At 54.8% G+C, this 24,751-nt stretch overlaps 4 protein-coding genes across 4 annotated transcripts; 1 reads left to right on the top strand and 3 right to left on the bottom strand.

The window, feature by feature from the left end:
- Positions 1 to 2,549: 2,549 nt before the first annotated feature.
- TRIREDRAFT_106538 (class II hydrophobin) lies at positions 2,550 to 3,037 on the bottom strand (the record flags this gene model as incomplete). The annotated part of the gene is made up of 3 exons (XM_006964677.1): positions 2,550 to 2,644; positions 2,702 to 2,787; positions 2,860 to 3,037. 3 exons carry the CDS (start codon positions 3,035 to 3,037, stop codon positions 2,603 to 2,605), a joined length of 306 nt encoding a protein of 101 aa, XP_006964739.1. The 3' UTR covers positions 2,550 to 2,602.
- Positions 3,038 to 10,546: 7,509 nt separating this feature from the next.
- TRIREDRAFT_106539 (uncharacterized protein) lies at positions 10,547 to 11,968 on the bottom strand (the record flags this gene model as incomplete). The annotated part of the gene is made up of 1 exon (XM_006964678.1): positions 10,547 to 11,968. One exon carries the CDS (start codon positions 11,966 to 11,968, stop codon positions 10,547 to 10,549), a length of 1,422 nt encoding a protein of 473 aa, XP_006964740.1.
- Positions 11,969 to 12,578: 610 nt separating this feature from the next.
- Positions 12,579 to 20,467, top strand: TRIREDRAFT_60118 (polyketide synthase; the record flags this gene model as incomplete). The annotated part of the gene is made up of 9 exons (XM_006964494.1): positions 12,579 to 12,797; positions 12,934 to 13,187; positions 13,293 to 13,517; positions 13,577 to 13,854; positions 13,919 to 14,160; positions 14,244 to 14,718; positions 14,789 to 19,206; positions 19,274 to 19,573; positions 19,631 to 20,467. 9 exons carry the CDS (start codon positions 12,579 to 12,581, stop codon positions 20,465 to 20,467), a joined length of 7,248 nt encoding a protein of 2,415 aa, XP_006964556.1.
- Positions 20,468 to 20,955: 488 nt separating this feature from the next.
- Positions 20,956 to 22,647, bottom strand: TRIREDRAFT_77227 (glycosyltransferase family 21; the record flags this gene model as incomplete). Its single annotated transcript, XM_006964679.1, has 2 exons — positions 22,527 to 22,647; positions 20,956 to 22,450 (listed from the first exon to the last, which is right to left on the bottom strand). Exons 1-2 carry the CDS (start codon positions 22,616 to 22,618, stop codon positions 20,956 to 20,958), a joined length of 1,587 nt encoding a protein of 528 aa, XP_006964741.1. The 5' UTR covers positions 22,619 to 22,647.
- Positions 22,648 to 24,751: the final 2,104 nt, after the last annotated feature.

The raw sequence follows: 24,751 nt of genomic DNA on the forward strand, positions 1-24,751 counted from the left end.
CTCGCTCGTATCTGTACATGCCCAACAGCTTATCAGACAAACGCCCCCCCCTGACGACAAAAGTGAGGCAAACAGTTGGCCATTCCGATTTGCTCCAGCTTTCCCCTTCTTACCGACTGGCGTCTGCAACGATCCCGAACCCCCGACGGACAAATTGAATTTTTAACACGGCTTTCGGTCGCTTATGCTCGCTCTTCTTCCCCACGAGAGACTAACCCTCCCTCTCTCTACCCCAAGATGCGGGGATTCTAGACTCGGATCACATCTTCATCTTCTCCCGGGTCTTCCCTGTTCTCGATTCTCCAATTCCTGGGACATCCGGAGTCTGCTCTGCCAATCTGTCCACTAGCGGAAGGACGTCTACCCGTGATGTTCCGAGTCTTTTTCTGCAGACAAACTCTCCTTCTGAACGAGCCCTTGTCAAATAGCCTGCCTCCGTCGTGGTGTGTTGGATATGGCCCTCTTCGAATGCTGTGCTGCCAAGAAATGTCCCCCCACAAGGTCACCTGTGAACATACAAACCTGTACATCGCGGTTGTTACTCCAAAGCTGGAGAAACTATGGGGTACACATGAGGGGGACTGGGGAAGCGGGATTTGTCTGGACCTATCTGCACAGACAGAAAAATGCCCTTGGTTGCTGTTGGGTGGTCTTTGTGTTTCCCCTGAGGTTGGATGGTTGGGTGTGGAGATGGGAAAGCCGGTCTCCTCTCTGACCTTTTGGTCAAGTCCCAAATCTCTGGAGAAAAGGGGGAAACAAAGGTCAGTGCTTCGTTCACGGGATGGAAAGATTTTTGCTTTTCGACTGCTACTTGGACTGCTGTGTGTGTGTGTGTGTGTGAAGTGGCTATTGTGGTCATTGTAATGACATGCCAAGCCAGGCATGAGGGATCAGTGATGATGCTTTTACTCCGATTGGATGCGATATTCCGAGGGGTAAAGATTCGATCTTGTAGTATAAATGTAGAGATCAGACCGGGTTCGCTCGTGGCTTTGCACGATGGACAAGTCGCATGAGACGAGCATCACCATGCCTCGCATTGTTTCAGCCATGACACGTGTTGGAGTATCATCCTCACTGAAACTTTTGTGTACTCTGCGTTGCCATCACGAGTCATGCTGTTGTGCATCTAGGGTAACACTCTGTGATGATGAGTTCCGTCATGTGGTTACAATCACCGCGGAGCTGAACAAGTTCCACATACCTAGGTAGGTTACCTCGATCTTTCTATCTGGGTGAGGGCAGGATGGTGGAGTAGTATGCAGATAGTTGAAATCCATGATCTCTTGTTCTAGAACTTCCTTCGGTTGAAGTCCTTGAATCCTGTGTCACAGGGAATACTTTGCAAAACGCAGAGTGTCATGCCCATAGGATTCGGTGTTGTGTTTGACAAGGAAGACGGAGGACACGAAACTATCAAGCCCTCGACTTCAGAAGAAGAAGGCGCTTACACAGAGGTGCTCAACTCTAGTTCATTCTCTTGATGGTGTAGAAGGTCGCATCCATCAACACCGACAAAGAACGAGATGAAGGGGTTGAGAGGGAAGACACATATATCACGACCTACACGGATGGAAGTATCCCTACAAGTTATTGAACCCTTTTGGTCCAGAAGTTATTATAATGCTATTGACATTGTTAAAGCCTCATATTGGTGGCATTCTGCACATTGCCGTCTACGGTAGCTGTTGCTAGTGATAGAAAGTTATAGCATAAGACGGACTACACACTCGTCGACGCCGTTTCGTGCCATAACCGCGAGACGCCAATGAAAACATGGCCTGCGATCTTTTTCATTCTCTTTAGATGCATATTATGTCTTCCGCACGTAGAAGAAGTGTAGCTATGAGCTGCAGGTGATGCGTTTCACTGTGAAGCTTGCATTGCGTGTTGTTCAGGGTAGTTAGAAGGTACAGAGAGCGGAACACAACGACAAAAGAGGCCGGACCAATGGCTCAAGTAAAGATGGCATTCAATAGTTATACCTGGCTTCTCTGTCCTTTCCATTGTTCCATGCAGTGCTCTCCAACTTTCCAATTGGCCATTCGGCCTGCTTGATTTAAGGGGTGGACGTGACGACTCCGTGAGTGGTTGTCTAAAGCAGATCGACTCATTACACACCCTGTAATTCAACTCTCATGCTCTTTAACTATTCGCTCATCTTCCATGAAGGACCGAAGAATTCATCATAGCTCATGTTTGCGTTGGGCATATAAGCTTGAGCGACAGCACACCTCGAGCTTTGACAATGACGAGCCACTGACTCATAGTTTTGAGATGAAGTTTCCTGTTGCCTAGCGATTCTATGTGACTTCTCGGGCCCAGTCATTGTTACAAGCAAGGTAGCAACCTGATGTCCAGAATGCGTGCATTCTGCAGGCGCTCACTGTTGTAATCACAAAACAGATTCGTAGAGTTGGTTGGACGTGCATATATTAAGTAGACATGCTCTACCAGCCTATTTTATGTATCCGCCAGAACCCAAAACCTCCCCTTGCCTCCGTATGAAGCGTTCTCATCCCAAGTTGTGCCGTGAGGCTACGGGTAGTACCGATGTTGCTGGAGACAGAATGTCTGCCTTGACCATCATCAAACTGGGAATTTACTCGGGGAGAGCATCCTGGCACAGAACACCGAGATCGGCCTACAATACTATTAGCATACGCCATGACAAGACATCTTGAATGATGGAGCAACTTACAATTCCGAGGGTGCAGCACTTGGCCTGGAGACCGACGCGGCCGCAGACGGCGCTCAGGGGGTTGAGGACGGAGGTGGCCTGGGTAGCTGCAATGAAACTGTCAGTACATTGAAAGAAAATGATCGCTCAAAAGCACGCTTCGCTCGCTCGGGACTTACGAGTCTCGCAGTCCAGGTACAGGAGGTCCAGGATGCCGGAACCACAGCACATGGGGATGTTGTTGGTGACGCCAGCAGTGCAAGGGCCGTCAAGGATAGCAATGTCGGCAGCGGCCTCCTGGGCGGGCGCGGCAACGGCCAGAGTGGCGAAAAGGGCGACGATGGCGGAGTACTGCATCTTGAAGGTGTTTTGATTTGTTTTTTCTTTGGGAAAGAGGATTGTGAATGCGGATGGTGAGAGGAAGTGTTGAATGAGAGCGGACAGACGGCTCCTATTTATGCCTTCGGATGGTCGGGCTTCCCTTGTCCTTGGGATGTGTTTATCCCACGAGACGTCTTGCCTGAGTGGTTTGTTTTCCCTTTGGCTCTCTCCCTTTGGTATGGTAGAGTGTCGATGTCGCTGTCATGGACTTGAGAAAAAGTCTCGGGCAGTTTCTTGTTCGCCCTGCTTCTGCTGCTTTTTACTGGTTGGACATTTTGAATGTGAGACTCCCTCCCTTGCTTCGGCGTCCAGTGTTCACTCTCCTTGGCCAGCGCATTTCCGCGACAACGATCAACTCGACAGGACGCGTAGATTTAGCACATGAAGAGTTTTGGTCTCTCTTGCAAGTAGTAGTGATTAGACAGCGGAGCGGCCCGGCTTCCTTTTTCCAAACCATCCCCCCTTTCTTCTTGATGCCTTGACTAGTCTGGGAGGCAAATAAGATTCACCATTGACTGAAGTGCGATCATCAATATTTTCCACTCAGAGAAATCAGAGTCAAGGGAGAGTCGCCTTGCGACATTGAGAGAGAAATTGGACATGTTGGAGGAGTATCCATGAAGAGCGTCTTCAAGACATTGGACTCGGCCGCTCGCCAGCTGTCCTCCCTTGAGTCGGGACGAAATTGTCGAGGTACATACATACATAGCATGACGGGCTCGATTAGAGAGAGAGAAGCTGTGCCAACGTGTTCTTCAATCCGCAGGCAGGGCAATATCATGACATAATGTCTTAGCTGTAGAAAACGGGATGATGATCGGGATCATGATCGGGAGAGGGGGGCTGCCGTCGGATCGTGAGAGTCAGCTCAAGTTCAGCGCGGCCTGGTACTATGTCCAGGCAACGGGGACATACAATGAGAATACCCTACATGCCATCTTCCTTTGCCATGGGATACAGCATGCTCCAGAGAACCGGTTAGCCAGAGGAATGGACCTTATTGAACACACATATCTACACCCCCCCGGCCAAGTCTGAGCCCAGCGATGGAATCAACACAAGAGTATTAACGAGCGATGCACAGAGTCGAGGAATGGTAAGAATCTTGGTAACATCGGGCACGTCTCACAACTCTCGCCATGAGACCATTGTCGACATCGGAAGCCCGAAAAGAGGCCATGAGACTACTTGTCTTGGAATGATTCCGTATATCTGGATCCCGGCATACTAGCTTCCAATATCAAAGAGTCATTATTATGCACAAGGGAGCAAGTTTGCATCGGGAATCGGGCAGCGGCAGAGCAGCTGACGCTGTATTGCAAGTCCTTGCTACTGTCAATTGACAGAACACACCATATACTCATCATATCTTGAAGTAATCGTACCGTCATCCGACGAGCAGTCGCAATTGATTTGCCATGCGTCACTTGTGTCTTCAGATATCTAGTAATTAACAGTCGGGCGAAGCCGTCAATGATTGTCCAAGAGCAGATCGTGTTCCATTCATAACCAAAGCTTCATAAGACACATCGAGTTCAGCACAGACATTGTTCTTCATAAAAGCCCCAGCAGAAGCTATTCTCATCACCGCCTGGAAAGCAGTCTCACACATGCATCCGGTGAGAGCTGCGTGTTTCTGCCCTCTCAAGGGAGAGACAAGTCACGTTATGCTAGAGCAACAGCCAGAGAGACCAGCTTGGCGGTCAGACTCGGCTTACAGCTCCGCCAAGACCTGCGGTTGATGGTCAACACGGCCTGCCGTCATAGAAGATGCATCACGGGTCTCTGCAAACCATCACTTATCTCGTGACTTTTTTTTCACTTCCGCCAAATTCCTTCGGAAGCTGAGAAAATGAAGAAGCTCAGCTTGCCTGGCGTGGCGGCCATGATGCACTGCCGATCGTTGCAAGCGAGACTGGTGCCTGGAGTAGCTGAGATTCTGGTCATGTACGTTTTTTTTGTTCTCATTGAACCACATACCACTTGGCAGCTCGGTCCATTTCTCGGAGGCTCCCCGAAGAAGGACGGTGAGAAGTCGTTCTGGATCACAGGAACACATAGAGCATGGTAATACTGTCATCTGGCCAAATGCACGCTGCTATAGTGAAAGGGCACCATGACTGCGTCGTGAGCGCCTTCGTGAGGGATGTAGTCGTCCGGTGATGGAGGATGCAAGTGTGTACGCATGAAGTACGGAGCACGTTGTTTACCGCTTTGAGGGGTTCGGCACCCTGGTCAGCCTGTCATCGTCCAGAGCGCACCATGTCAAATCAGCTCACATCACGCCTGTCATCGTTAGCCCCCCAGGAGATGGAGCGTATTTCCCTCTTGAATCATCACGGAGGATCTGTTCCCTGCGTCAATGTCTCAAAACGTCCTTCGTTTTCGTTTATCTGTAATCCTTTGAAGATAGATGGACAGCCCTTCGGTCAAGTCATCGCCGAATGGGTGCCTCTTCCTTCGACAGCAAGGGGCACGTCAATCGCAATTGAATCCTTCTGGTTTTCGCCGAAGAGTGGTCTGCTCCAGGATCGCCGAGTAAAGTCAGCGTAGCGCCCGTGTCAACTTCATCCGAGTCCAAGTGTGCGGCAGTCAGGGTGTTCGGAGGATCATTCCGAGCCGTCGTGGATCCGGAATCGCAACTAGCAGCAGCGTAAGCAGAGTAGCTTGAGAACCCGTGCGGCACGAACTATCAAAGAGGGTGTAGTTTGATAATGCAAGTTGACGACATGCTCATTCTAGACGGCGAGCGTGTGTAGACAAGGGCATCGCGAATGGGCAGATGGCCACTAGTCGTCTGTATCTGTATGGTGCATCCCTGCGCGCAAGGCTCTTGTAACTCTTCCTTCATGACATTATCGTCTGATGGCTCTGCGGCTGGGTCATAGGGTAGGGTGGCCAGCCCCAGTGAGGCTGCAGATTGCACACTCAGATCGAAGGAAGCGAAAACGAGCTGCATTCCTGCAAGAGCTTCCGCCTCAAAATTACAGGCAAAATAAAGAATTTCCATCTCTGGATATTAGATGCGAAGGCGGGATCGGAGTTGATGCAACTAGGGTCCTATCGTGAGCCTCATCGTTGTTCTGGAAGGGCTTCTGATTGGGATTAACAATGATCCAGGGCTCTTGTGGTGTGTAAGACGGGAGATGCACGATATCGCGAAGTCGCTCGCATCTTCGCGTGCTGCAATGCATCGGAGGACCCTGACCAGCAATATCAAAACGGCGTAGATGCTTTGGAGAGTCGTATTGAACACTGTCGAGAGCTGGGGTTGAGCTCCTGCTGCCCAGACTGGACGATTCCTGATGGTGATTCGTGGCCATGGTGCATTTGTCAAGGCAAGATACCGTCATGCCCCAATGACTCTTTGACCCGGATGAACAGCCCGGCAAGCTCTGTCGAGACTCGGCGACAAGGCAGCAGGACTCCGGTCATCCTATCTGTCTGTGGAGGCATTTTTCACTCACGTAGAATGAGCCCGCTGTAACCCTCTCGGCTGGCAAAGTTGCTCCGGAAAGCCAACCATGATCGAATCCAGCGTTTGTGTTTCATTCTGCTGCATCAGGGTGCGCCCACCTAAGCGCGCCGCTAGATAGAGCTCATCACATACTCCGTCCACGAGCATGGTACAGTAGTCGGCCGTCGTATGCTTTCATGCGGTCTGGGGTGCTGGACTGGAATGGTAAATGTTGATCAATGACCCCGCAGGTCGAGAAGCGGACACTGTCCTCATTTCTTGATCAGTCCACAGGCGTTCGTTGGGGAACCGGGGATCGATAGCATGGGGGCGCAAGGGACCCCAATCAAAAGCACGTGTACATAGCCTTTCTGTCCCATATCACAAGATGACATGCCACATGTTACAACTGTCGTAAACTACAGGTAAGCTGCAAGTCGAGGAGGAGGGGGGTTGTTTATGCCGTCGGACCCCATTAAGCGCCCAAATTGTCGAGGCATTGCTGTCGCTGTTGCTCATGATGCTGTCGGTGAAGTAGTAGATGACAGGTGTCTATGGTAGTATTGCATCGTTGGTCCTGCGATATCACCCATGTCGTTGCTGCCGTCAGACTGCGGGAATAGTTACTCATGATGACGCCGCTGAGTACCTTTCCTTTGGGCTTGAGCCTCTTTGGCTTCGAGTCGACTGCCGCGAGTTGCATGCTTATCTTCCTTGGGGATGTTGTCGGATGTCGAATTGCGCGTTGGCAGCGCTAGAGCAGGCCTCTGCTGCAACTGGTTCGAAACGTATCGACTTGCCTCTGAACTCCGATGGGGTTCAAGGCACGCATTCTTTCGAGAGCAGCGGCCAGACTGACACAGTAGCACTCTAGGCTTTGTGTAACATGATGTGCCATCGGGTGTCTGGACCCAGCGATCTGGCCATTTGAGTTGCGCTACTGCCATGTAATGGTATCAGCAGAAGCAGAGGCACTCTGTATCATTGTTCATGCAAAGCAACACATACCGGTACGAAGCACTTGGGAGCCCAGAGCGGGAGTCCCAAAGATGAACAGTGAACAGTGTAGACTCGTTTCGCTTGTACTTGCATCTCGTATTTTGTGAGAAGTAGACAGAGCTGCAGAGCGACAGGCCAGGCTTGCACTGCTTGCCAGAAGCGCTCCGCGTGTATCAAGAATCTTCCGTAGCGCCTTTCTCAGTACTAGCTGTTTGTACTGACGTGAGATGCTGTGGAGCACGAGTTGCCTGGAAACCCTGAGGGCAAGTGGTGATGCGACTGGCCAAGAACATGCACATAAGGTAGTATGGAGTAGCAGGACCAGGCAGTGTCGCAACATGTGCCGGACCCTTGCGAGAGACCGCGCACTGGCATCGGTGATCCTCAGAGCCCTGACTCGCGCCATCAATCACAGCTCTGATGGAGTGAGTAGTGGTGCGATGTGTAAGTGAGGGCAAGTATTGTTTGCTCTCTTTTGTTGGTCTCGACAAGTCGATCGCCTGTACGAGAGAGCTCATCCATGTTTCAGTCGACCACCATGGGATGGTCCGAACCGGGTAACATATTGCCAAGTTGCGGCCGAGCAGCCCAGCCTCGTCGTTATAGCCGACTGCCAGGCATTGTGCAGCCGATGGTCCAAGCGACCTGCCGTGCTTCGTCGTACCCCGTCTTGCCCATGCCGTGATGCCACGGTCTTGGAGCGAGGTGGCCTTTGCCGTGAACCCTTCTGATACCAGCTGGCCGGGCCAGTGCTACCTAGGTACAACACAGAGCTGTAGCCTCTCGGTGAAGAACCGGCCGACGAGGCAGTGCGGAGTACGTCTGAGAAGCGTATGTCAGTCCTGTATGTAGGTACTCCGTACTCCGTAGAAGCATGCCGGTTCGCCCAAGACACATGCCTGGGTCTGGGTGCACGTACCATTGCATGTGTGGGTGACATGTCGACTGCTGTAGCTCGGTGACTGTGACCTAGAGCTAGAGACTGTAGAGTTCTGGAGACTGGAGACTGGAGAATGAAGAATGGAGACTGGAGACTGCAGACTGCAGACTATGGAGACTGTAGACTAGGTAGAGACTTGAAGACTGGAGACTGTGGATATGGGTGGATGGTGTTGAAGCAGTAAGACGATCCAGGTCCGATGCATCACCAGGGCGGTGTCTGATTTGCCGGCTCTCTCCGCCCGCAGCGCCAGGTACATGCAGCCCACGCAGTCCCTGCGCCGCGGCACAAGTACCGTCTGCAGCGTCCTCAGGCCACATCCCGACAGTAAGGTACCTCTAGCCGCAGTGCGGACCAGGCGCTAGCCGATGTACCTGTCGAGCACGGGTCTTTTTCTGCCGTGATGCTCCTCCAAGCTTCATCCCAGCTTGGCCTCCTCAAAGCCGTCGGTCGTAATCCTTCATGCACATCATCACCCCTCGTCCGACATCGTTGAATATTGCTGCTTGGATGCTTGTCTACATGACATACTCGTATCCCCTGCCAGCAATTGCCAAGCGCACGGCCTGCTCCATGCTGGTCCATGCCAGAGCAACATCCCCAACAGCTGCGCGCTGCCCAATGCGGCAGCGGGAATAGGTGCAAACAATCTGATCCCTCCAACCTCCCAACCGGCCCCGTTTGATGGCTAACCGTGTCCGCCGCTAGCACTGTTTGCTTCGCCAGCCAGTGCGAGCTCCTCCTTCGGCGTTGTGGCGGCCAGTCGGCTTCTGGGGTTCGCGTCTGCTGTTGGTCCGGGGGTTCGCTTTTCTTCATTGAGGCTCCGTCAACGCATCCATTCGCTATCGTCATCGTATTGGGTGCCACACTTGCATCCTCGCACACACACCAGCACGGAGCTGTCGCCGACAGCTGTCCAGACTGGCCTGATAACGCGGCTTATCTTTCGACCCGGCTGCCTGCTGTCTTTGCTACTACCTAGGCAGGATTGATGCGTGGACAGCCACAGTCTCTGGCCACCCCCCCGTTTCAGATCACCCAGGCCTGGTTCATCACATTCGCTTCTGCAAATCTGTCGCGTGGCGTCCATGGATGGCCTCCGGCGTGCTGGCTTGCCGTCTCGCAGCTAAATTCTCACCGCTTGTCGATTGGATCCTTCCCCTGGCCTTGGACCTTTCCTGGTTCTGCCGCGGATACCGGTGCTGTGGGACTCCGCTCGGTTTCCCCCCCGTTATTAATTGCTTCTTCCATCTTTCCCGCCCAATCAGCCGCCGCTGTCTCAACCACATTGTCGGGTTCACCACCGTTGGCTGGTCCTCCCCCCCTCCGACTGGCACACGTCATTGACAAGCCGGCTCTAAATCTGCACCTTCGGTCGACTAGCCCGGGAAACTGGGTAGGGACACACACGCAGCGTTTCAGCAGAGGTACATTAGCCTTTTTGTTCATCGACAAGCACTAGGTACTACTGTACATACCTACGAAGTGGCCTGCTCTCGCTTCTCCGAGCTGCCACCACCCGTACTAGCAATGGGTATAGGCGAGAGAACGCCTAGAATCCCGCTGACCAGGGCACGCAATTCCTTTCTGCGACTGCGAGCCGACTTTAGCCTGTTGCCGCCCCTAATTCATGGCTCGGCCCGCAGCCTGGGTCGATTCCTGGCTCTGACAGCAGTGTATGTAGGAGAGCCAGTTAAGTGTCCGTCTAGGTGACTTGACCTTGCTCCCCTGTTCAGTCATGGGCGAAGCGAGTATCCTAGCCCGCTTGATGCCTGTGAAGCAGAACGGAGGGTACTACTATTCCGCATTGCTACTAACATGCCGAGCACGGTATTGGAAAATGCGGGCTATCAATGAGACACACAGGCAACGGGCTAATGAGAATCGAAAGGCAGTCTTGATTCGATTCGACTGGTCATATTATGACACCCTCGCGCTGCTCCTGCACTGCAGTAGAGCGAAGAGGGGGGTTCGCTAGTCATGCCTGTAGCAGTACACTTTTTGTCGAATCATCCTCCATCATCGCGCGGTGGTTGGATCGGGAAAGCGACAAATTGCGCCGGAGTCACCTGTTTGTTCCCTTCAACCGCTATTCTAGTTGAGTTACCCATTGCGTCCACTCCGGGTCCTCCCTCAGCCGCTCAGTCGTATCCGGCGCGGTCCAGAGCATGATCTCAATGCCATCGTGGATGGATGGCAGGACGATCACAAACCCGTCCATGAAGGCCGGGAAGGCCCATCGGAGGGCCTTGATGTCTCCAAGCTCGGAGCCCCAGCGAGCTGCCTTGAGCATGTCTCCCAGCCGGGCTGGTGCCGTGACCAGCACGTCGTAGTTGAGCGGTGGCAGCAGCTTGTTGGCCACGTCGCCGCATGTTTGCAGCGCGCCGGTCAAAGACCAGAGCTCATCCGCAGTCCACCAGTCGATGGAAGCCGTCACCTTCTTGGCAAGGGCATAGAGAGATTCCACGCCCGGAGCCTCCAGTTCTTCGGCTGTCGCATTGGCCTTGGCCAGCGCAATGGCATTTCCAGGGTATTCGGGGGCCAGCGGCGGCTCCACGCGCCTCCTCACATTGACCGAAGTGATAAGCGAGCTCTGGGAGACCTGCTTCTCCGTCAGTCGCCGGGCCCTGCTCACTTGCTTCCAGATAAGTGCAGACAGCGTCGCATTGGCTGTGACGGAAGCCTCCTCCTTGGTCCGGGGAACGGTTGCGTCCCGGAGAGCGTCGAGCTTCGCCTGGGACATGGCCCAATGGGACACGCGGATGAGTTTGGCTATTCCCTCATGGTCGCCAGCGACAGCCTTCTGCAGGACCTTGGCCTGCATGTCCTCGTATGATCGATCTGGGCCAACCTGGTATGTGGGGAACTCTGACAGCGGGCGCTCCATGCGTGGACCAAAGAGCTGAAAGGCGTCCAGCGATTCGTTGCCCATTCGCTGCTCGTCGGGGACGACCAGGCCCTCCGACACAGCGGCCACATGCTTGGCCCAGACAGCCACGAAGGTGCCCATGCCCTGGGCGTCCATGACCACATGATGGCCGCCAAACGTAAGGACAACGCCGCCATTGATCAATGTCGCCTGCAGCGTCATGACGGGGCTTCGTGCAGAGTGGCCCAGAGGGCTGGGGGCAAATTGAGACGCAGGAAGCGCGGAGAAGGGAAAGTTGCGGCGCGCCAGGTCCTCATAGTCGACGTCTGGCAGCTCCTTGACGTGGAACCAGACGCCCGAGTCCTTGTGATATTCCAGCTGGATGGTGTCGTCCTTGGGATCCAGCGGGATAATGTCTGCCGCCAGAATGTTGAGCTCGTCGATGGCCCGTGAGAGCCCCTTCTTCAGGTTGTCAAGAATTATGGGCCGGAGCGAAGGCTCATCGACCTTGAAGAAGACCATCATTGGGAGAATGACCCTGACCATGTATTGGTCAAGCGGTGTGACTGACGTCCGGCCAGGCACGAGCGGGATGCTTGGCCGCACCAGCGTCTTTTCTGAAAAGGCAGCAATCGAGCCCATTGTTGCAGGATACGCACAGGCTGTGTGCAGGAGATGTCGTCTTTGTGCGAGGGACGAGGCGATGGTGTATAAGCTGCTCTGGAGATGGGATCTGAATCGCCCGGGTCGGGGGTAATTTTATATTATCCGCGACCCTCTTGGGCTACGCACCGGCCGTTGGAGTCAAGCGCGTCTCCAGAATTCTCGCCGGCCACTTTTTGTTGCCCACCTTGCGATGCCGGTCCCCCTTGTTGTGCTGCTGCCAATGCATGGTGTTGTCACATGGAGTCGAGACTGGCCTAGTCCTTGTCGTTGCATTCAATGCCGATGCAATGTCAGTTGTCAACGGTCTTTTTGTTTGCCTTCCTTCTGCTTCATCCCCTGCCCCCCCGTCTCCGCCTCCATGCCATGCCATGCAATCAAAACCGGGGCTAAGGAGCTTAATCCATACGAGGGTTGGACTATTATTCCCGCCCGTTCCCCTGCTACTCACTACTTGTACGCTTCGGCAATCGCATATATCCCTAGCCTCGAACCTGACTTGACGGTCCTCCTTCTCTTCTCTCTATACCACAATCTCAAGCTCTACCGTCGAACGCCCTTGTTTTCCCCTTTCCTCTCTCTGTAAACCATGGCTTCGACGAACGGGATTGACGCTCGCTGGCTTGATGCCAACGGAGACGAGCCCATTGCCATTATTGGAACAGCCTGCCGGTTCTCAGGGACTGCTTCCAATGAAGATGGTCTATGGCAGCTGCTGTCGAGCGGCAGGACTAGCTGGGCTAGCAATGCCAGAAACCGATTCAAGATGGAGTCGTTCTGGCACCCCCAGGCTCATCTCGCCGGTTCGGTATGTGAATTTGTGATTTTCTGATAGGATAGAGAGGGTTTGAGAGCGGTAGGAGGAGGAGGAAGCCCTGTTTCTTCTACACGGTTGCCTCTACTGTTGTTGATGCATCGATGGCTGACATTGGCCCATTCTTCAGACCAACGCTCGAGGCGTTCATCTCCTTCAGCAGGACCCTGCTGTTTTTGATAGTGACTTTTTTGGCATCAGCGGTGTTGAAGCCAAAGCCGTGGACCCTCAGCAGAGACTCATGCTCGAGGTGGCTTACGAGACCTTTGAGAATGCCGGCATTCCCATTGAACAGCTGGAAGGCTCCAACACTGGCGTTTTCTGTGCCGTTTCTTACACTGATTACGACCAAATTCTTGGTCGCGATCAAGAAACCTCACCAATGTAGGTATTCCCTTGCCCCAGTCTCCCAGTTATAGAAGCGATGGAAGTACAACGACATATATCCGGACAGCAACGGATTTACCTATGCTAACCACCGTGCTACAGGTACCGTTTCACGGGAACAGGGCCATCTCTCACATCTGCCCGTGTGTCGTATGCTTTTGACTTGCACGGACCAAGCAAGTCCGTCGACACGGCTTGCTCTAGTGCCTCGGTGGCTTTACATGACGCCATCCTGGCTCTTCGAGCTGGTGATGCTGACCAGATTCTGGTGGGGGGCTGCAATCTGATTCTAGACCCTGACAAAATGTCCATCATCTCATCCATGTCGTAAGATCTAGGTGCCCTCCTTGTTCGGGTTTTGTGGTGGCGTCGCTAACGAATCCAAGATTCCTTTCTCCTGATGGTCGATGCTATTCCTTTGATGATCGCGCCAGCGGGTACGCCCGGGGCGAAGGCGTTGTTGGCATGCTCCTGAAGCCCCTTAGCGCAGCCCTCCGGGATGGCGATCCCATTCGATCCGTGATCCGAGGTAGTGCAGTTGTGTCCGATGGTAAAACCCCGGGCATCACAATGCCATCGCCTGATAGCCAATACGCAGCGATTCAGCGCGCTTATTCAGTGGCCGGGCTTGATCCCAGAGAGACAGTCTATGTGGAAGCACATGGTGAGACACCCCTGCTTTAGAAGCCCGTACGTACCGCAGTTCGACTGACAGAGAACCCTCTCAGGCACTGGCACAAATGCTGGAGATAATTGCGAGGTTACCGCCTTTAGCAAAGCATTTTGCCCAGACAGGTCGGGCAAGCTCATTATTGGCAGCGCCAAGTCCAACCTGGGCCACACAGAATGCGTGTCAGGCTTGACCGGCATATACAAGGTCCTTTTGATGCTTGAGAAGGGCGCAATCGTCCCGACTCCCACCTTTCAGAACGCCAATCCCAGGCTGCAATTAGAGACGAGAGGGCTAGAAGTAAGCGCAATGCATCCCTTCTCTTTTCTCTTCTTCTTTTTGGGAAGAAGAATAATGTGATTGACTGACTTTGCCCTCTTTAGGTTGCATCCAAGCTTCAACAGTGGCCAGAGGGAACGCTCCGCCGGGCGTCCGTGAACGGATCCGGCTACGGTGGCACCGATACCCATGTCATTCTTGAAGCCTGGTCACCACCAGCTAAGACGATCGAGGCAGCATCGCAGCTTGAGCTGAGAGGACCCCGCCATGCAGCTGCCGGTGAGATCCCCAAAGCCAGCCCAAAGGTCTTTGTCTTGAGCCACCAGCGAGAAGACGGCTTCTCCAAGCTGGCTGTTTCCTGGAAGAGATTCCTCATGGAGGCCAAGGCAAACCACAAAGAGCTGTCTCTTGACGACTTGGCCTACACGCTGTCGTCTAGGCGAACGCGGTTTGCACAGAGGGCTTCATTCATTGCTTCCAATGTTGACGAGCTCCTGGACGGGATCAAGAAGATTGAGCTTGGCTCCATCCGGCCTGTGAAAGCACTTGCTGATTCACGAACGTGCTTCATCTTCACTGGTAAGTGACTACGATCAAACTGGAACTAAACATGCCCCCTCTCTAACACTTTTGTTCTTTCGCCCATTAGGTCAGGGAGCCCAGTGGGCTCAGATGGGTCTGGAACTCTTCTCCGCCTATCCTCTCTTTGCTGAGTCGATGCGTACATCTGAGAGGGAGCTCATTCGCATGGGTGCAACCTGGCGCTTGATCGATGAGTTGAAGAAGCCCAAGGAAGAGTCTCGTATCAACGATGCTGAGTTGGCGCAGCCGTGCTGTACCGCAATTCAGGTCGCATTCGTGGACCTCCTCGCTTCATGGGGCGTGCACCCGGATATGGTCTGCGGTCACTCAAGTGGCGAGATCGCGGCGGCATATGCTGGCGGCAGCTTGACCGCGTCAGAAGCGATCAAGGTGGCCTATCACAGAGGCAAGTCTGTCTACTACCTCACGCTGAAGAAGGGCACGAGGCAGGGAGGCATGCTTGCCGCAGGTCTGTCAGAGACCGACGCGCTCAAGTATACCTCCAAGTACAGCGAGCAAACAGTCAACGTCGCGTGCATCAACAGTCCCTCCAGCGTCACGATATCAGGTGACGTCGGGGCTATTGAGGAGATTGCGAATAAGCTCGAGGAGGACGGCGTCTTCAACCGACGTCTGGCTGTTCCAGTAGCCTACCACTCCTTCCACATGGCTGCCGTTGGAGAGTCCTATGGCGCAGCGCTTGAGAATCTCCAGCCTCGCCAGTTCAAGCCAAGTGTGCGAATGGTATCCTCTGTCAATTGTGAAGAGGTTGACGGCCGAGAGCTCGATGGCGATTACTGGGTTCGCAACCTGCTGCGTCCCGTTCGCTTCGCGCCAGCATTGGCCAAGCTCCTCAGTCTTCCTGCGAAAGGCAGCACCTCGTCTGCGTTGCCGCCTACTGTCATGGTTGAGCTTGGCCCTCACCCGGCACTGCAGGGGCCTGCTACCCAGACAGCCAAGACCGTCGGAGGCCTTCCCCCCGTGCACTACTTCACCTGCTTGAAGAGAAAGGAGAATGCGGTCCACAGCGTGCTCACGCTCGCGGGTGGCCTGTTCAACAGTGGTCTCCCCATTACGCTGACGGGCGCCAACAATCCTCTGGGCACTCCCACCAAGGTATTGACCGACCTGCCGTCGTATACCTGGAACCATGGCAAGACACACTGGAACGAGTCCCGCCGCAGCCAGGCATACCGTCTGCGAAAGTTCCCCCGTCATGATCTTTTGGGATCTGCTGCTGCTGATAGCATCAGCGCCGAGCCGTCTTGGAGAATGTTTGTTAGGCTTTCCGAGATCCCGTGGGTCAGAGATCATTGCATTGACGGCCAGATTGTCTTCTCCGCAGCCGGCTTTCTGACTATGATAGTGGAAGCCGTGAAGCGCCAGTCGGTCGTAGCGCAGCGGCCTTGGAAGAGAAAGGTGATTGAGTTCAAGCAAGTCGCCATCGATAGGCCTCTCCTTGTTCAGGAGGATGCCTTTGGAACCGAGGTTTTCATTCTTCTACGACCCTATGCAGTGACAGCTCGTGATTCGAGCTCGAAGTGGCAGGAGTTCCGGATCTACAGTGTTTCTCAGAACAATGAATCTACAGAGCACTGCCGGGGCTTGATTGGCCTGTCGGAGAACAAGGGCAAGCTGGGAACCCCCCCACAATCTGCAGCAGGTGGTGCTTGGGCGCAACTTGAATCCACGCAGCTGTACAAGCTCCTGAGCAGCTCCGGCAATGGTTATTCAGGCTGCTTTGCCAACCTTGATAAAGTCTCGGCCCGTGCTTGGGAGTCCAACTGCGAGCTGACTGTTCCCGATGTCAAGGCCACAATGCCCTCCGGCCACCAAGAGCCGCACCACATCCATCCCACGACACTGGAAGGCTGTTTCCTGGCATGCCTTCCTGGTGTGAGACTTGGCAAAGGACTGGACGGCCCTCAAGTGGTCTCCTCTATTGATGAGCTCTGCATTTCGACCGATATTGAGCTCCAGCCGGGGCACAAGCTCTCTCTCACGGCCAAGTCAAGCCCGCATGGATTGAGACAGCACATTTCGGACATTTTTGCTACGGACAGCGCAAAGAATGTCATTGTTCGAGTTGCTGGCATCAAGTTCTCATCGTTGGGAAGCTATCAAGACGAGACAAATGTTGTCGATGACCCTCTGTGCCACCAGGTTGAGTGGCTCTTGGATCCCTTTTCTTCGCCCAGTGAAGCCTTGGCCGCTTACTGCCAGAGAACACTGGAGGCCAGCCCTCGGCAGCCACGCCAGACCTACAACTCCTTCTCTCAGGCCGCCGAGGATGACTCCTTCAAGAGATGCTACGTACAGCTTGCCGAGTATCTCAAGCTTGTGCAGTACAAGGTGCCCAACCTGCGTATCCTGGAAGTCGGCGGCGGAGCTGGCGCCCTGACCTCTGTGCTCCTCGAGGCCATCTACGGAGAGAAGCGGAAGTATGCAACTACCAAGGGCTCCTACGTTTTCACTGACGTCTCCGACGTATCCATTTCCCAAGCCCAAGAGGCACTCAAGGCGTTTGAGGGCGTTGTGGAATACAAGACCCTCAACGTAGAGCAGTCTCCGGCTCAGCAGGGCTTTGAGCTCAATTCCTTTGATGTCATTGTCGCATCAAATGCCATCCATGCCACGCTTAGCCTCGAGCACAACCTTGGCAATCTGAAGAGCCTCCTCAAGCCCGGTGGCCAAATTGCCTTTGCAGAACTCGTCGCGCCGTCTCATCGATGGGGAATCAACGGAAACTCTCAAAACTCTCCTCTTTTGTCCACGCCGGAATGGGAAGGTGTCCTCGTTAAGAGCGGCTTTTCTGGTGTTGCACTCGAGTTCAAGGACTTTGCATCGGAGGAGGAGCACGAAGTGAGCCTGCTCATCTCCAATGCTGCAAACTCTGAGGTGAAGGAGGGCGTTGGAAGCATCACTATCTTTACCGGGCGACAGACTGGTGTGGCAGAGGAGCTGCGCAGTGGCCTGGTGGCTCAATATCCTGGCACCGTGGTGTCCGCCGTTCCACTTGCCAAGGAGGCGGCATCTCCTGGGGCCTACATCTTCCTTTCGGATGTTTCTGAGAACTTTTTGTCGACGGCGTCTGAGAAAGACTGGGAGAACGTCAAAGATATCCTCAGCGACGCGACAGCTGTGCTGTGGGTGACCAAGGGAGCCTCTACAACTGGCCAGGCACCTCATCGTGCACTCGTTACTGGGCTGGCACGAAGCCTGCGTGTGTCTCGACCCGACCTCAGGTTCTTCACCGTGGACATCGACGCAAGCTCTGCGGAGGCCGCTAGTATTCTGCAGGTTTATGAGAAGTACTTGGGCCCTGGTGCCTCCCCCTACTCTGCGGCCGAGTGGGAGCTTGCCATCTCCAATGGAAGCATCGTGATACCGCGGTTGTTGGAGAACAAGGTGGTCAACCACCAGGTTCAGGACACTACCTCAAAGTATCACCCGCGCGAGGAAACTTATACCGATCTTAGCCGTTCTCTGGGTCTCCGAATCAATTCTGTCGGAGTCTTGGACTCTCTGTACTGGGCTGATGATGAAGCCCACGCTCAGCCTCCCAGCGTAATGCAGGCCAAAGTTCGGGTGGAAAGTTTCGCGCTCAACTTCAGGGACATGCAGACGATTACCGGCCAGCTCGAAGGCAACTCGTCTCTTCTCCTTGAGGGAAGTGGCACAGTCATCGAGGTCGGCGATGCTTCCCAGTCAAGCCTATCTGTGGGCGATCGGGTTAGCTTCTTTGTCCCTGATGGGCTGGCCACTGTCAGCAATGTGGACGTTCGCCACGCCGTCAAGGTTCCGGGAGACATCAGCAGTGATGTCGCCGCTGCTGTTCCGCTGGCTTACTCGACTGCGCTGTATGCTCTCCGAGATGTCGCCAGGCTTCAGCGAGGCGAGAGTATCCTGATCCACTCTGGAGCTGGAGCAGTCGGCCAGGCAGCAATTGCCCTTGCAAAGGCTTTTGGCGTTGAAGACATTTACGTCTCCGCTGGAAGCGCAGAAAGGGCAGAGCTCATCAGCAGCATGTTTGGAATCCCGGCTGGCCACATCGTATCCAGCCGAGACCTGGAACTGGGTCATCGTCTTCTTGAGCTGACGAATGGACGAGGCGTCGACGTCGTTGTCGGTTCCCTTTCTGGAGACGCCTTCTCAGAGAGCTGCAGCGCCGTTGCCCCCTTCGGCCGAATTATTCAGCTCTGCGAGAGAGACGTTGCAAACAACGGACGATTGGACATGAAGGCTCTTCAGAAGAATGTGTCCCTTTCTGTCGTGAACATGGGCTTCCTCGCAAGAGAGAGGCCCCTGGTGTTCCACGAGCTACTGGAAACCTCTTTCAGCATGCTCCAGAAGGGGACGTTGGCTCTGGTTGGCCCGATTGTGTCGTCCCATGCTTCCAAGGTTGCTGAGCAGCTTCGATTGATACAGGCGGGCGATTTTGTTGGCAAGTCGGTGTTCCAGCTGGACGCCAATCTGCCACTGAAGGTGAGTTGCCGATTTGCATCTTTCACTTATTGTACGCATATGACACTTGACTAAACTGTAATCACAGATTCAACCCCAAAAGCCGAAGCCTGCGGCCCTGCGGGAAAACAGCTCTTACCTTATCGCTGGTAATGCTGGGAACCTAGACGCAGCAGTTGCCAGATACTTGGCGAAGCTGGGAGCTCGCCGCGTCATCGCGTGTCAGGGTTCTGGCATCGAGGCGGCTTCGGACGAGATCAAGAGCCTCGGCACTGATGTCGTCTTGATTCGCGGCAACACTTCCGGCCAGCTGTTTGTCGATCAGCTGCGAGAGGCAAGCGCTGATGCACCTGTCAGGGGCATCATTCTTGGAGATGCCGAGATTTCTGTAAGCACAACACTTTACGCCATTCAAGACGTAACAACAGCTGACGAAATGAATCAGGACGCGGACCTCAAAGCTGTGTCATATTCTCAGTGGTCGACTGCCGTTGAGCATGCCACCAAAGGCATCACCAGCCTCCAGGAGGCCTTTGGCTCAAACCTCGACTTCTTCATCCTGCTGAACCGCACTTCCACTTTCGTGGGTGGTCCTGAGCAGAGCATCGCCAGTGCCATCGGCGCGTTCCGGGACAGCTTTGCCCAGACTCAAGCCAGCCAGGGCCTCCCCGTCAAGTCTATTGCCCTCGGCGCTGTGGAGAAGGAAAGCTCTGATGACGCCGAAGATGTGCTCCCTCCCTCCGACATCCGCCCGCAGACCGTAGACGAGGTCCTCGCCGTGATCAACTATGCCATCCAAAGCCCCTCCCACCAGAGCCATATCATCTGCGGCGCCAGCCAATTCGCCCCCAATCCCGCCTCCCCCTCCCCTTCGCAGCGCCCAGACGCCCGCTTCGCACACGTCTGGTCCCGCGCCGCCCCCCGCGCCTCCTCCAAGGGCGGCGGCGACGACGACTCCTTTGACGTGCAGGCGGCGCTGCGCAGCTCCGCCACCGGCGAGGCCGCCGTCGACGCCGTCTTCACGGGCCTGAAGCAGAAGCTCGCCAAGCTGCTGGCCGTGCCGACGACGGAGATCCAGCCGGACCGCGCGGTGTCGAGCTACGGCGTCGACTCGCTCGTCTCGGTCGAGCTGCGCAACTGGATCACGGGATACCTGGGCGCACACGTGCAGATGCTGGAGCTGATGAGCTCCATGGCCATGGTGCAGCTTTCGGAGGTGATTGCCAAGAGGTCCCGGCTGGTGCCTGCGACTGTCTTTGGGGTTGCGGAGGAGAAGAAGTAATTCAGGGAAGGGGGGCGTTTTTGGAGACGACCACTTGATATCAAGTTGGATCAGGGGTATGATTTGCGGAGGAATATGGGTATTTGATGAGACATGACTTATGGTTTTCTATTAGCTTGTTATGCTTGATTATTTGTTTTGCTTGGATATCTGTTCTCTATTTCTCTTATCTTAGTAGTTGTCTTGCTGTTTGCTTTTTGCCGTTTCCTAGAATCACATCAGTACCAACAAAGCCAGCGATACAACAAGATTCTTTCATTCTCATTACATTAGGACGCCCCCGTCATCATCAAGTATAGGATACAACACCCGTCTAAGAATAACATTTCGCTCATGATCCATGCCACGCCACACCATGTTTTGCCATAAGAAGCCACTGCCCAAACAAAAAAAAACACCAACCTTGCCGCGCCCCGAAAATAACACCCCAACAGCAGCAACACCAGCAGTAAGCATCTATCCATCTATCAGGTAGTCATCATCATACATCAGTGCAATCGATCCTTACCACCCTGTCTCGCCCTCTCCAACTCAGGCGTCCTCGTCAACCTCGCCGGCGTCCCGCTCGAAACCTCCTCGACCGTCGTATCCAGACGGACGTGAAAGACTTTTCCGCGCCAGTTGACCGTCGTGCCGAGGAGCACCGCCCGCGTCCAGATGGGCAGAGCGAGCGCCTCTCTTGCGATCCACGCTGGCAGCCATTCAATGAATCGCCGCCTCGGCAGACCTAGCGGACTCGCTGATCCAAAGGCAAAACGAGGCGTGTTCTGGTCTGTTTCAATGGTGCGGCCTGTGTGCAGGTGCTTAAAGGTGTGCCAGTCGACCATCATCCAGGCGAACATGGCCGCAAGCCAGATGAGCCCCATGGCCGTCCACGTCTGCGGAATGCCGAGCAGTCGAGCGCAACCCGGCAGCGTCGTCAGGCCAAAGGCAAGATAGGCACAGCAGAGCAGCGACTCGACGCCGGGCTCGACCAGAGTGGCCGCCAGCACGGTGAACTTCCGCGCGCGCAGCCATCGGACGCGCCGGGCGGCGTAGGCGGACACGGACATGCCCGCCATGGGCTGCAGAACCAGGTCGCCCCAGGCGATGCCGTGGTTCAGGAAGCCCGGGATGCGGGAGCGCCAGAGGAGATCTCCGATCAGATGGTCCTCGCAGATGTTGTGCGAGAAGTAGTCCACGCCGCGCGGACGGCCCTCGTTGGCCGGCAGAAGCGGGTTGCGCGCGGGATCGGTGACCTGGTCCAGGTGCGCCTTGCGGAACATGTTGCTCTTGCCGACGATGCAAGGCGCGACGCCCACGACGTTGATGGCGCCGTAGAACTTGACGTGGGTCGTCGCCATGAACATTTCGTCCAGGCGGCCGCCGCCGTTCCTCCACAGCCGGCGCCACAGAGGCTCGTTGGCCGGCGCGTCGGCAGGCAAACCCAGGAGCTTCTGGGTTTCGGCTGTAGCGGCCTGCTGAAAGTCGACGACGTCGACAACGAGCGGCAGCTGGTGCACAAACTTGTATGGTTTGCGCGCGGGGGCGTCAGGGGCGGAATAGCCCATGAGCGTGTCCACCATGCGGCCCAGGACGCCGCTCGCGACCCAGACGTTGCAGTCGATGATCCATATAATGTCGCCGGGGGCCTCGCGGTAGGCCCTGCTGATGTTGCGTATCTTTGGATTCGGGCCCAGCATGTTGACGCGGCCTCGGGCGCCGTGCAGGACGGGATCCTCGGCCTCGACCATGATCTGCGCATCGTAGGCGGGAAAGTCCTTGATCAGCTGCTGCAGGACCGGATACGCCGGATCGGTGGTGTCCTGTATGCACAGTCGGATCGAGACCTTTTGGCGCCGGTAGTCCTGGCGAAAGGTCGAGGCGATGCATTCGTAGAGGCAGGGCTCAAGGCCCTTGACCGGCCGGATGATGGTGACGCTGGGCGCATCTTCGAGGGTGGACGATACGGACGGCGGGTTGCGTTCTTTGAACTTGACGAAGCTGGCGAGCAGAGAGAGGACGAGAGAATTAGAGGGAAGCTCACAGGTCGGAGAGGCGGCGGAGGGCTGCTGCTTACATGGCCGTGATGCCGACGGTCTGGACGAGAACAACGACCACGGCCCAGACGAGGCAGACGGCGGCCAGAAGCTCGACAAGACGAGTAGTCATTTCCAACGTCTCCCTGAGATCAAGACACAACCATCCTTCGGTCACTTGGGGAGCGTGTTTCAATCACCTGCGCATGCGGACGGACGAGCAGGACATGTTAGGATTTTATAGGTTGAGCGCACAGCTGGATGTACAGGAGGTGAGCAAGCGAGGCAGCGATCGGAGGTATTATAGGTCGACTGAGGGCAAGCAAAGAGAGCAGACAAGCCACAGCCGACGACGGCCCGGCCGGTAATTAATCGATATTCAAGAGGAAAAAGAAATGGGCTACCGGCCTGTCGGGACAGCCGTTGGATCGCGCGTTCGTACAAGTACAGCAATAGTAATATGTAGAGACGAGGAGAGGATAGCTGGCTATAGGGAATAGTAACGGTCAGCCTTTCGGAAAAGATGGAAAAAATCAGCGATGCAGAGAGGCTTGACGGAGTCGGGTTAAGCCTGGCCCGCTTGGACAAGCCCTGGAAACGGTCGCTAGGCCTAAGCGGGAAGCAACCAGCAGGGGCAGCAAGAGGCAGCATCGTCATCAGGACAGACAGCAGCAAAGGGGCCGTGCGTGTGACGTCGTTGGGGAGGTTCGTGTAGATGTTGGGCTGAAGCAATTGGATCTCAGGTCTCACGATAGGCGAGGACATGTACCTGTGCGTCTCAAGATGGACGAGGCGATCTGATACTAGCAGAAGCACCAGCCACCTCTTGTTACAGCGGTTGTGGCTTTCTTAGGTAGTATGGAATACATGTACCTTGGTTGCTGTGGCGCGTTGTGGCTAGTACCTATTCCGCTAACGAGGAGCTTACCTAAGAGAGCTACACAGCTTGAGCATCGATGTTGAAGCTGGTCAGACAAGACATGCAATTGTGTCTGGATACATTAGTACTCGTACCTCTAGTTGTCACTCGATAAAGAGCTTCAGTGAGAAGCGGTCATCCTCGAAGTGATATGGCGATTGTCGGATTTGATTCGCTCTTCATCTCTCCTCATCATAGCCCACCCGGTTAAGGAATCAGCTTGGCGGCGGCATGATCTGAGCACCGAGCTAACACAAAAGCTCGAAGCTTCTGTCTGCGCATGTGATGTGATATCACGAGCTCGAGCAGCTGCTTATCAGTTGAGCGCTTAACAGCCCGCACAAAGCAACAAAGCTCCCCTCAAACGAGTTCTCACCATGACTGCTTTGTTCCGTCAAACTTGATGCTCTAGAGTGCCAGTAAACCCATCAATACGGTACCTTATCTACCTACCTAGTCATCACGCATTACGAATGGAGGGCATCTGATTCATCTGTCCCGTAGAGCGGCCCCATCTTTCAGGCCCCGTCCAGCGGCGTTAGGGCAACCTGCAGGGCTTGCGGTGCCTGAGACGCCCTGCAACGTGCCCTGAGCCGCCGGTAACCCTCCAGGTGCCGCCCCTGCGCACTGCCGCTACGCTGCATCCAGGCCACTGCAGGTCACACACACACACAAGCAGAATCTTCCAGTGATGGAAATTGGCGCCTGGCGCCCCAGGCATCCAAGGAGCCCATCGGATCCGGTTGGCGACTTTCTCCGGCCAACCGCCGAAGAAAATCCTCATCCCGGCGCGCAGAAAAATTTCCCTCTTTGTTTCTCTTTCGAAAAAAACATTTGTGAGAAGCAAAACTCCCTGCGACGCTCGCCTTGTCTGTCGTTCCCAGACTGGCATCACATCTCATTGCCTTTCTGGAACAGATTGGACGAGATCCAGCTGGACTCGTTCTGCAAGAGGAGCGTTGCAATTACCGGGCCATGGCTTGAGCGAGGTGAGTCGACTTTTCCTTTCTTTCTTGTGCTCTTCTTCACACGCACATCTTCTTCTCTGGATGCCGGAGCTCTGCCTTGGCTTGGACGTATCAGGCTACTTTTTTCCAGCTCTCCCGAGTTGCAGGAGAGCCGATACGCCTGCCCTAGACTCATGAGCAGACTCTGGAGCAGGCCGCACCAGTTCTGGTTCTCCCTTTCCATCCGCTGTCATGATGATCACCATATGTGCAAAGAGCGACCATTCATTTGGAGACCTCTGTGATTGCCATTTCATTATAGACTACAACGGTATCTGATACAGCAATGGAACAACTTGTTTGCCCTTCCATCATGTCGCTGCACACGCTCTGAAGCTTC

Source organism: Trichoderma reesei (assembly GCF_000167675.1).
Source record: "Trichoderma reesei QM6a unplaced genomic scaffold TRIREscaffold_7, whole genome shotgun sequence".
Classification (NCBI taxonomy): Eukaryota; Fungi; Ascomycota; class Sordariomycetes; order Hypocreales; family Hypocreaceae; genus Trichoderma; species Trichoderma reesei.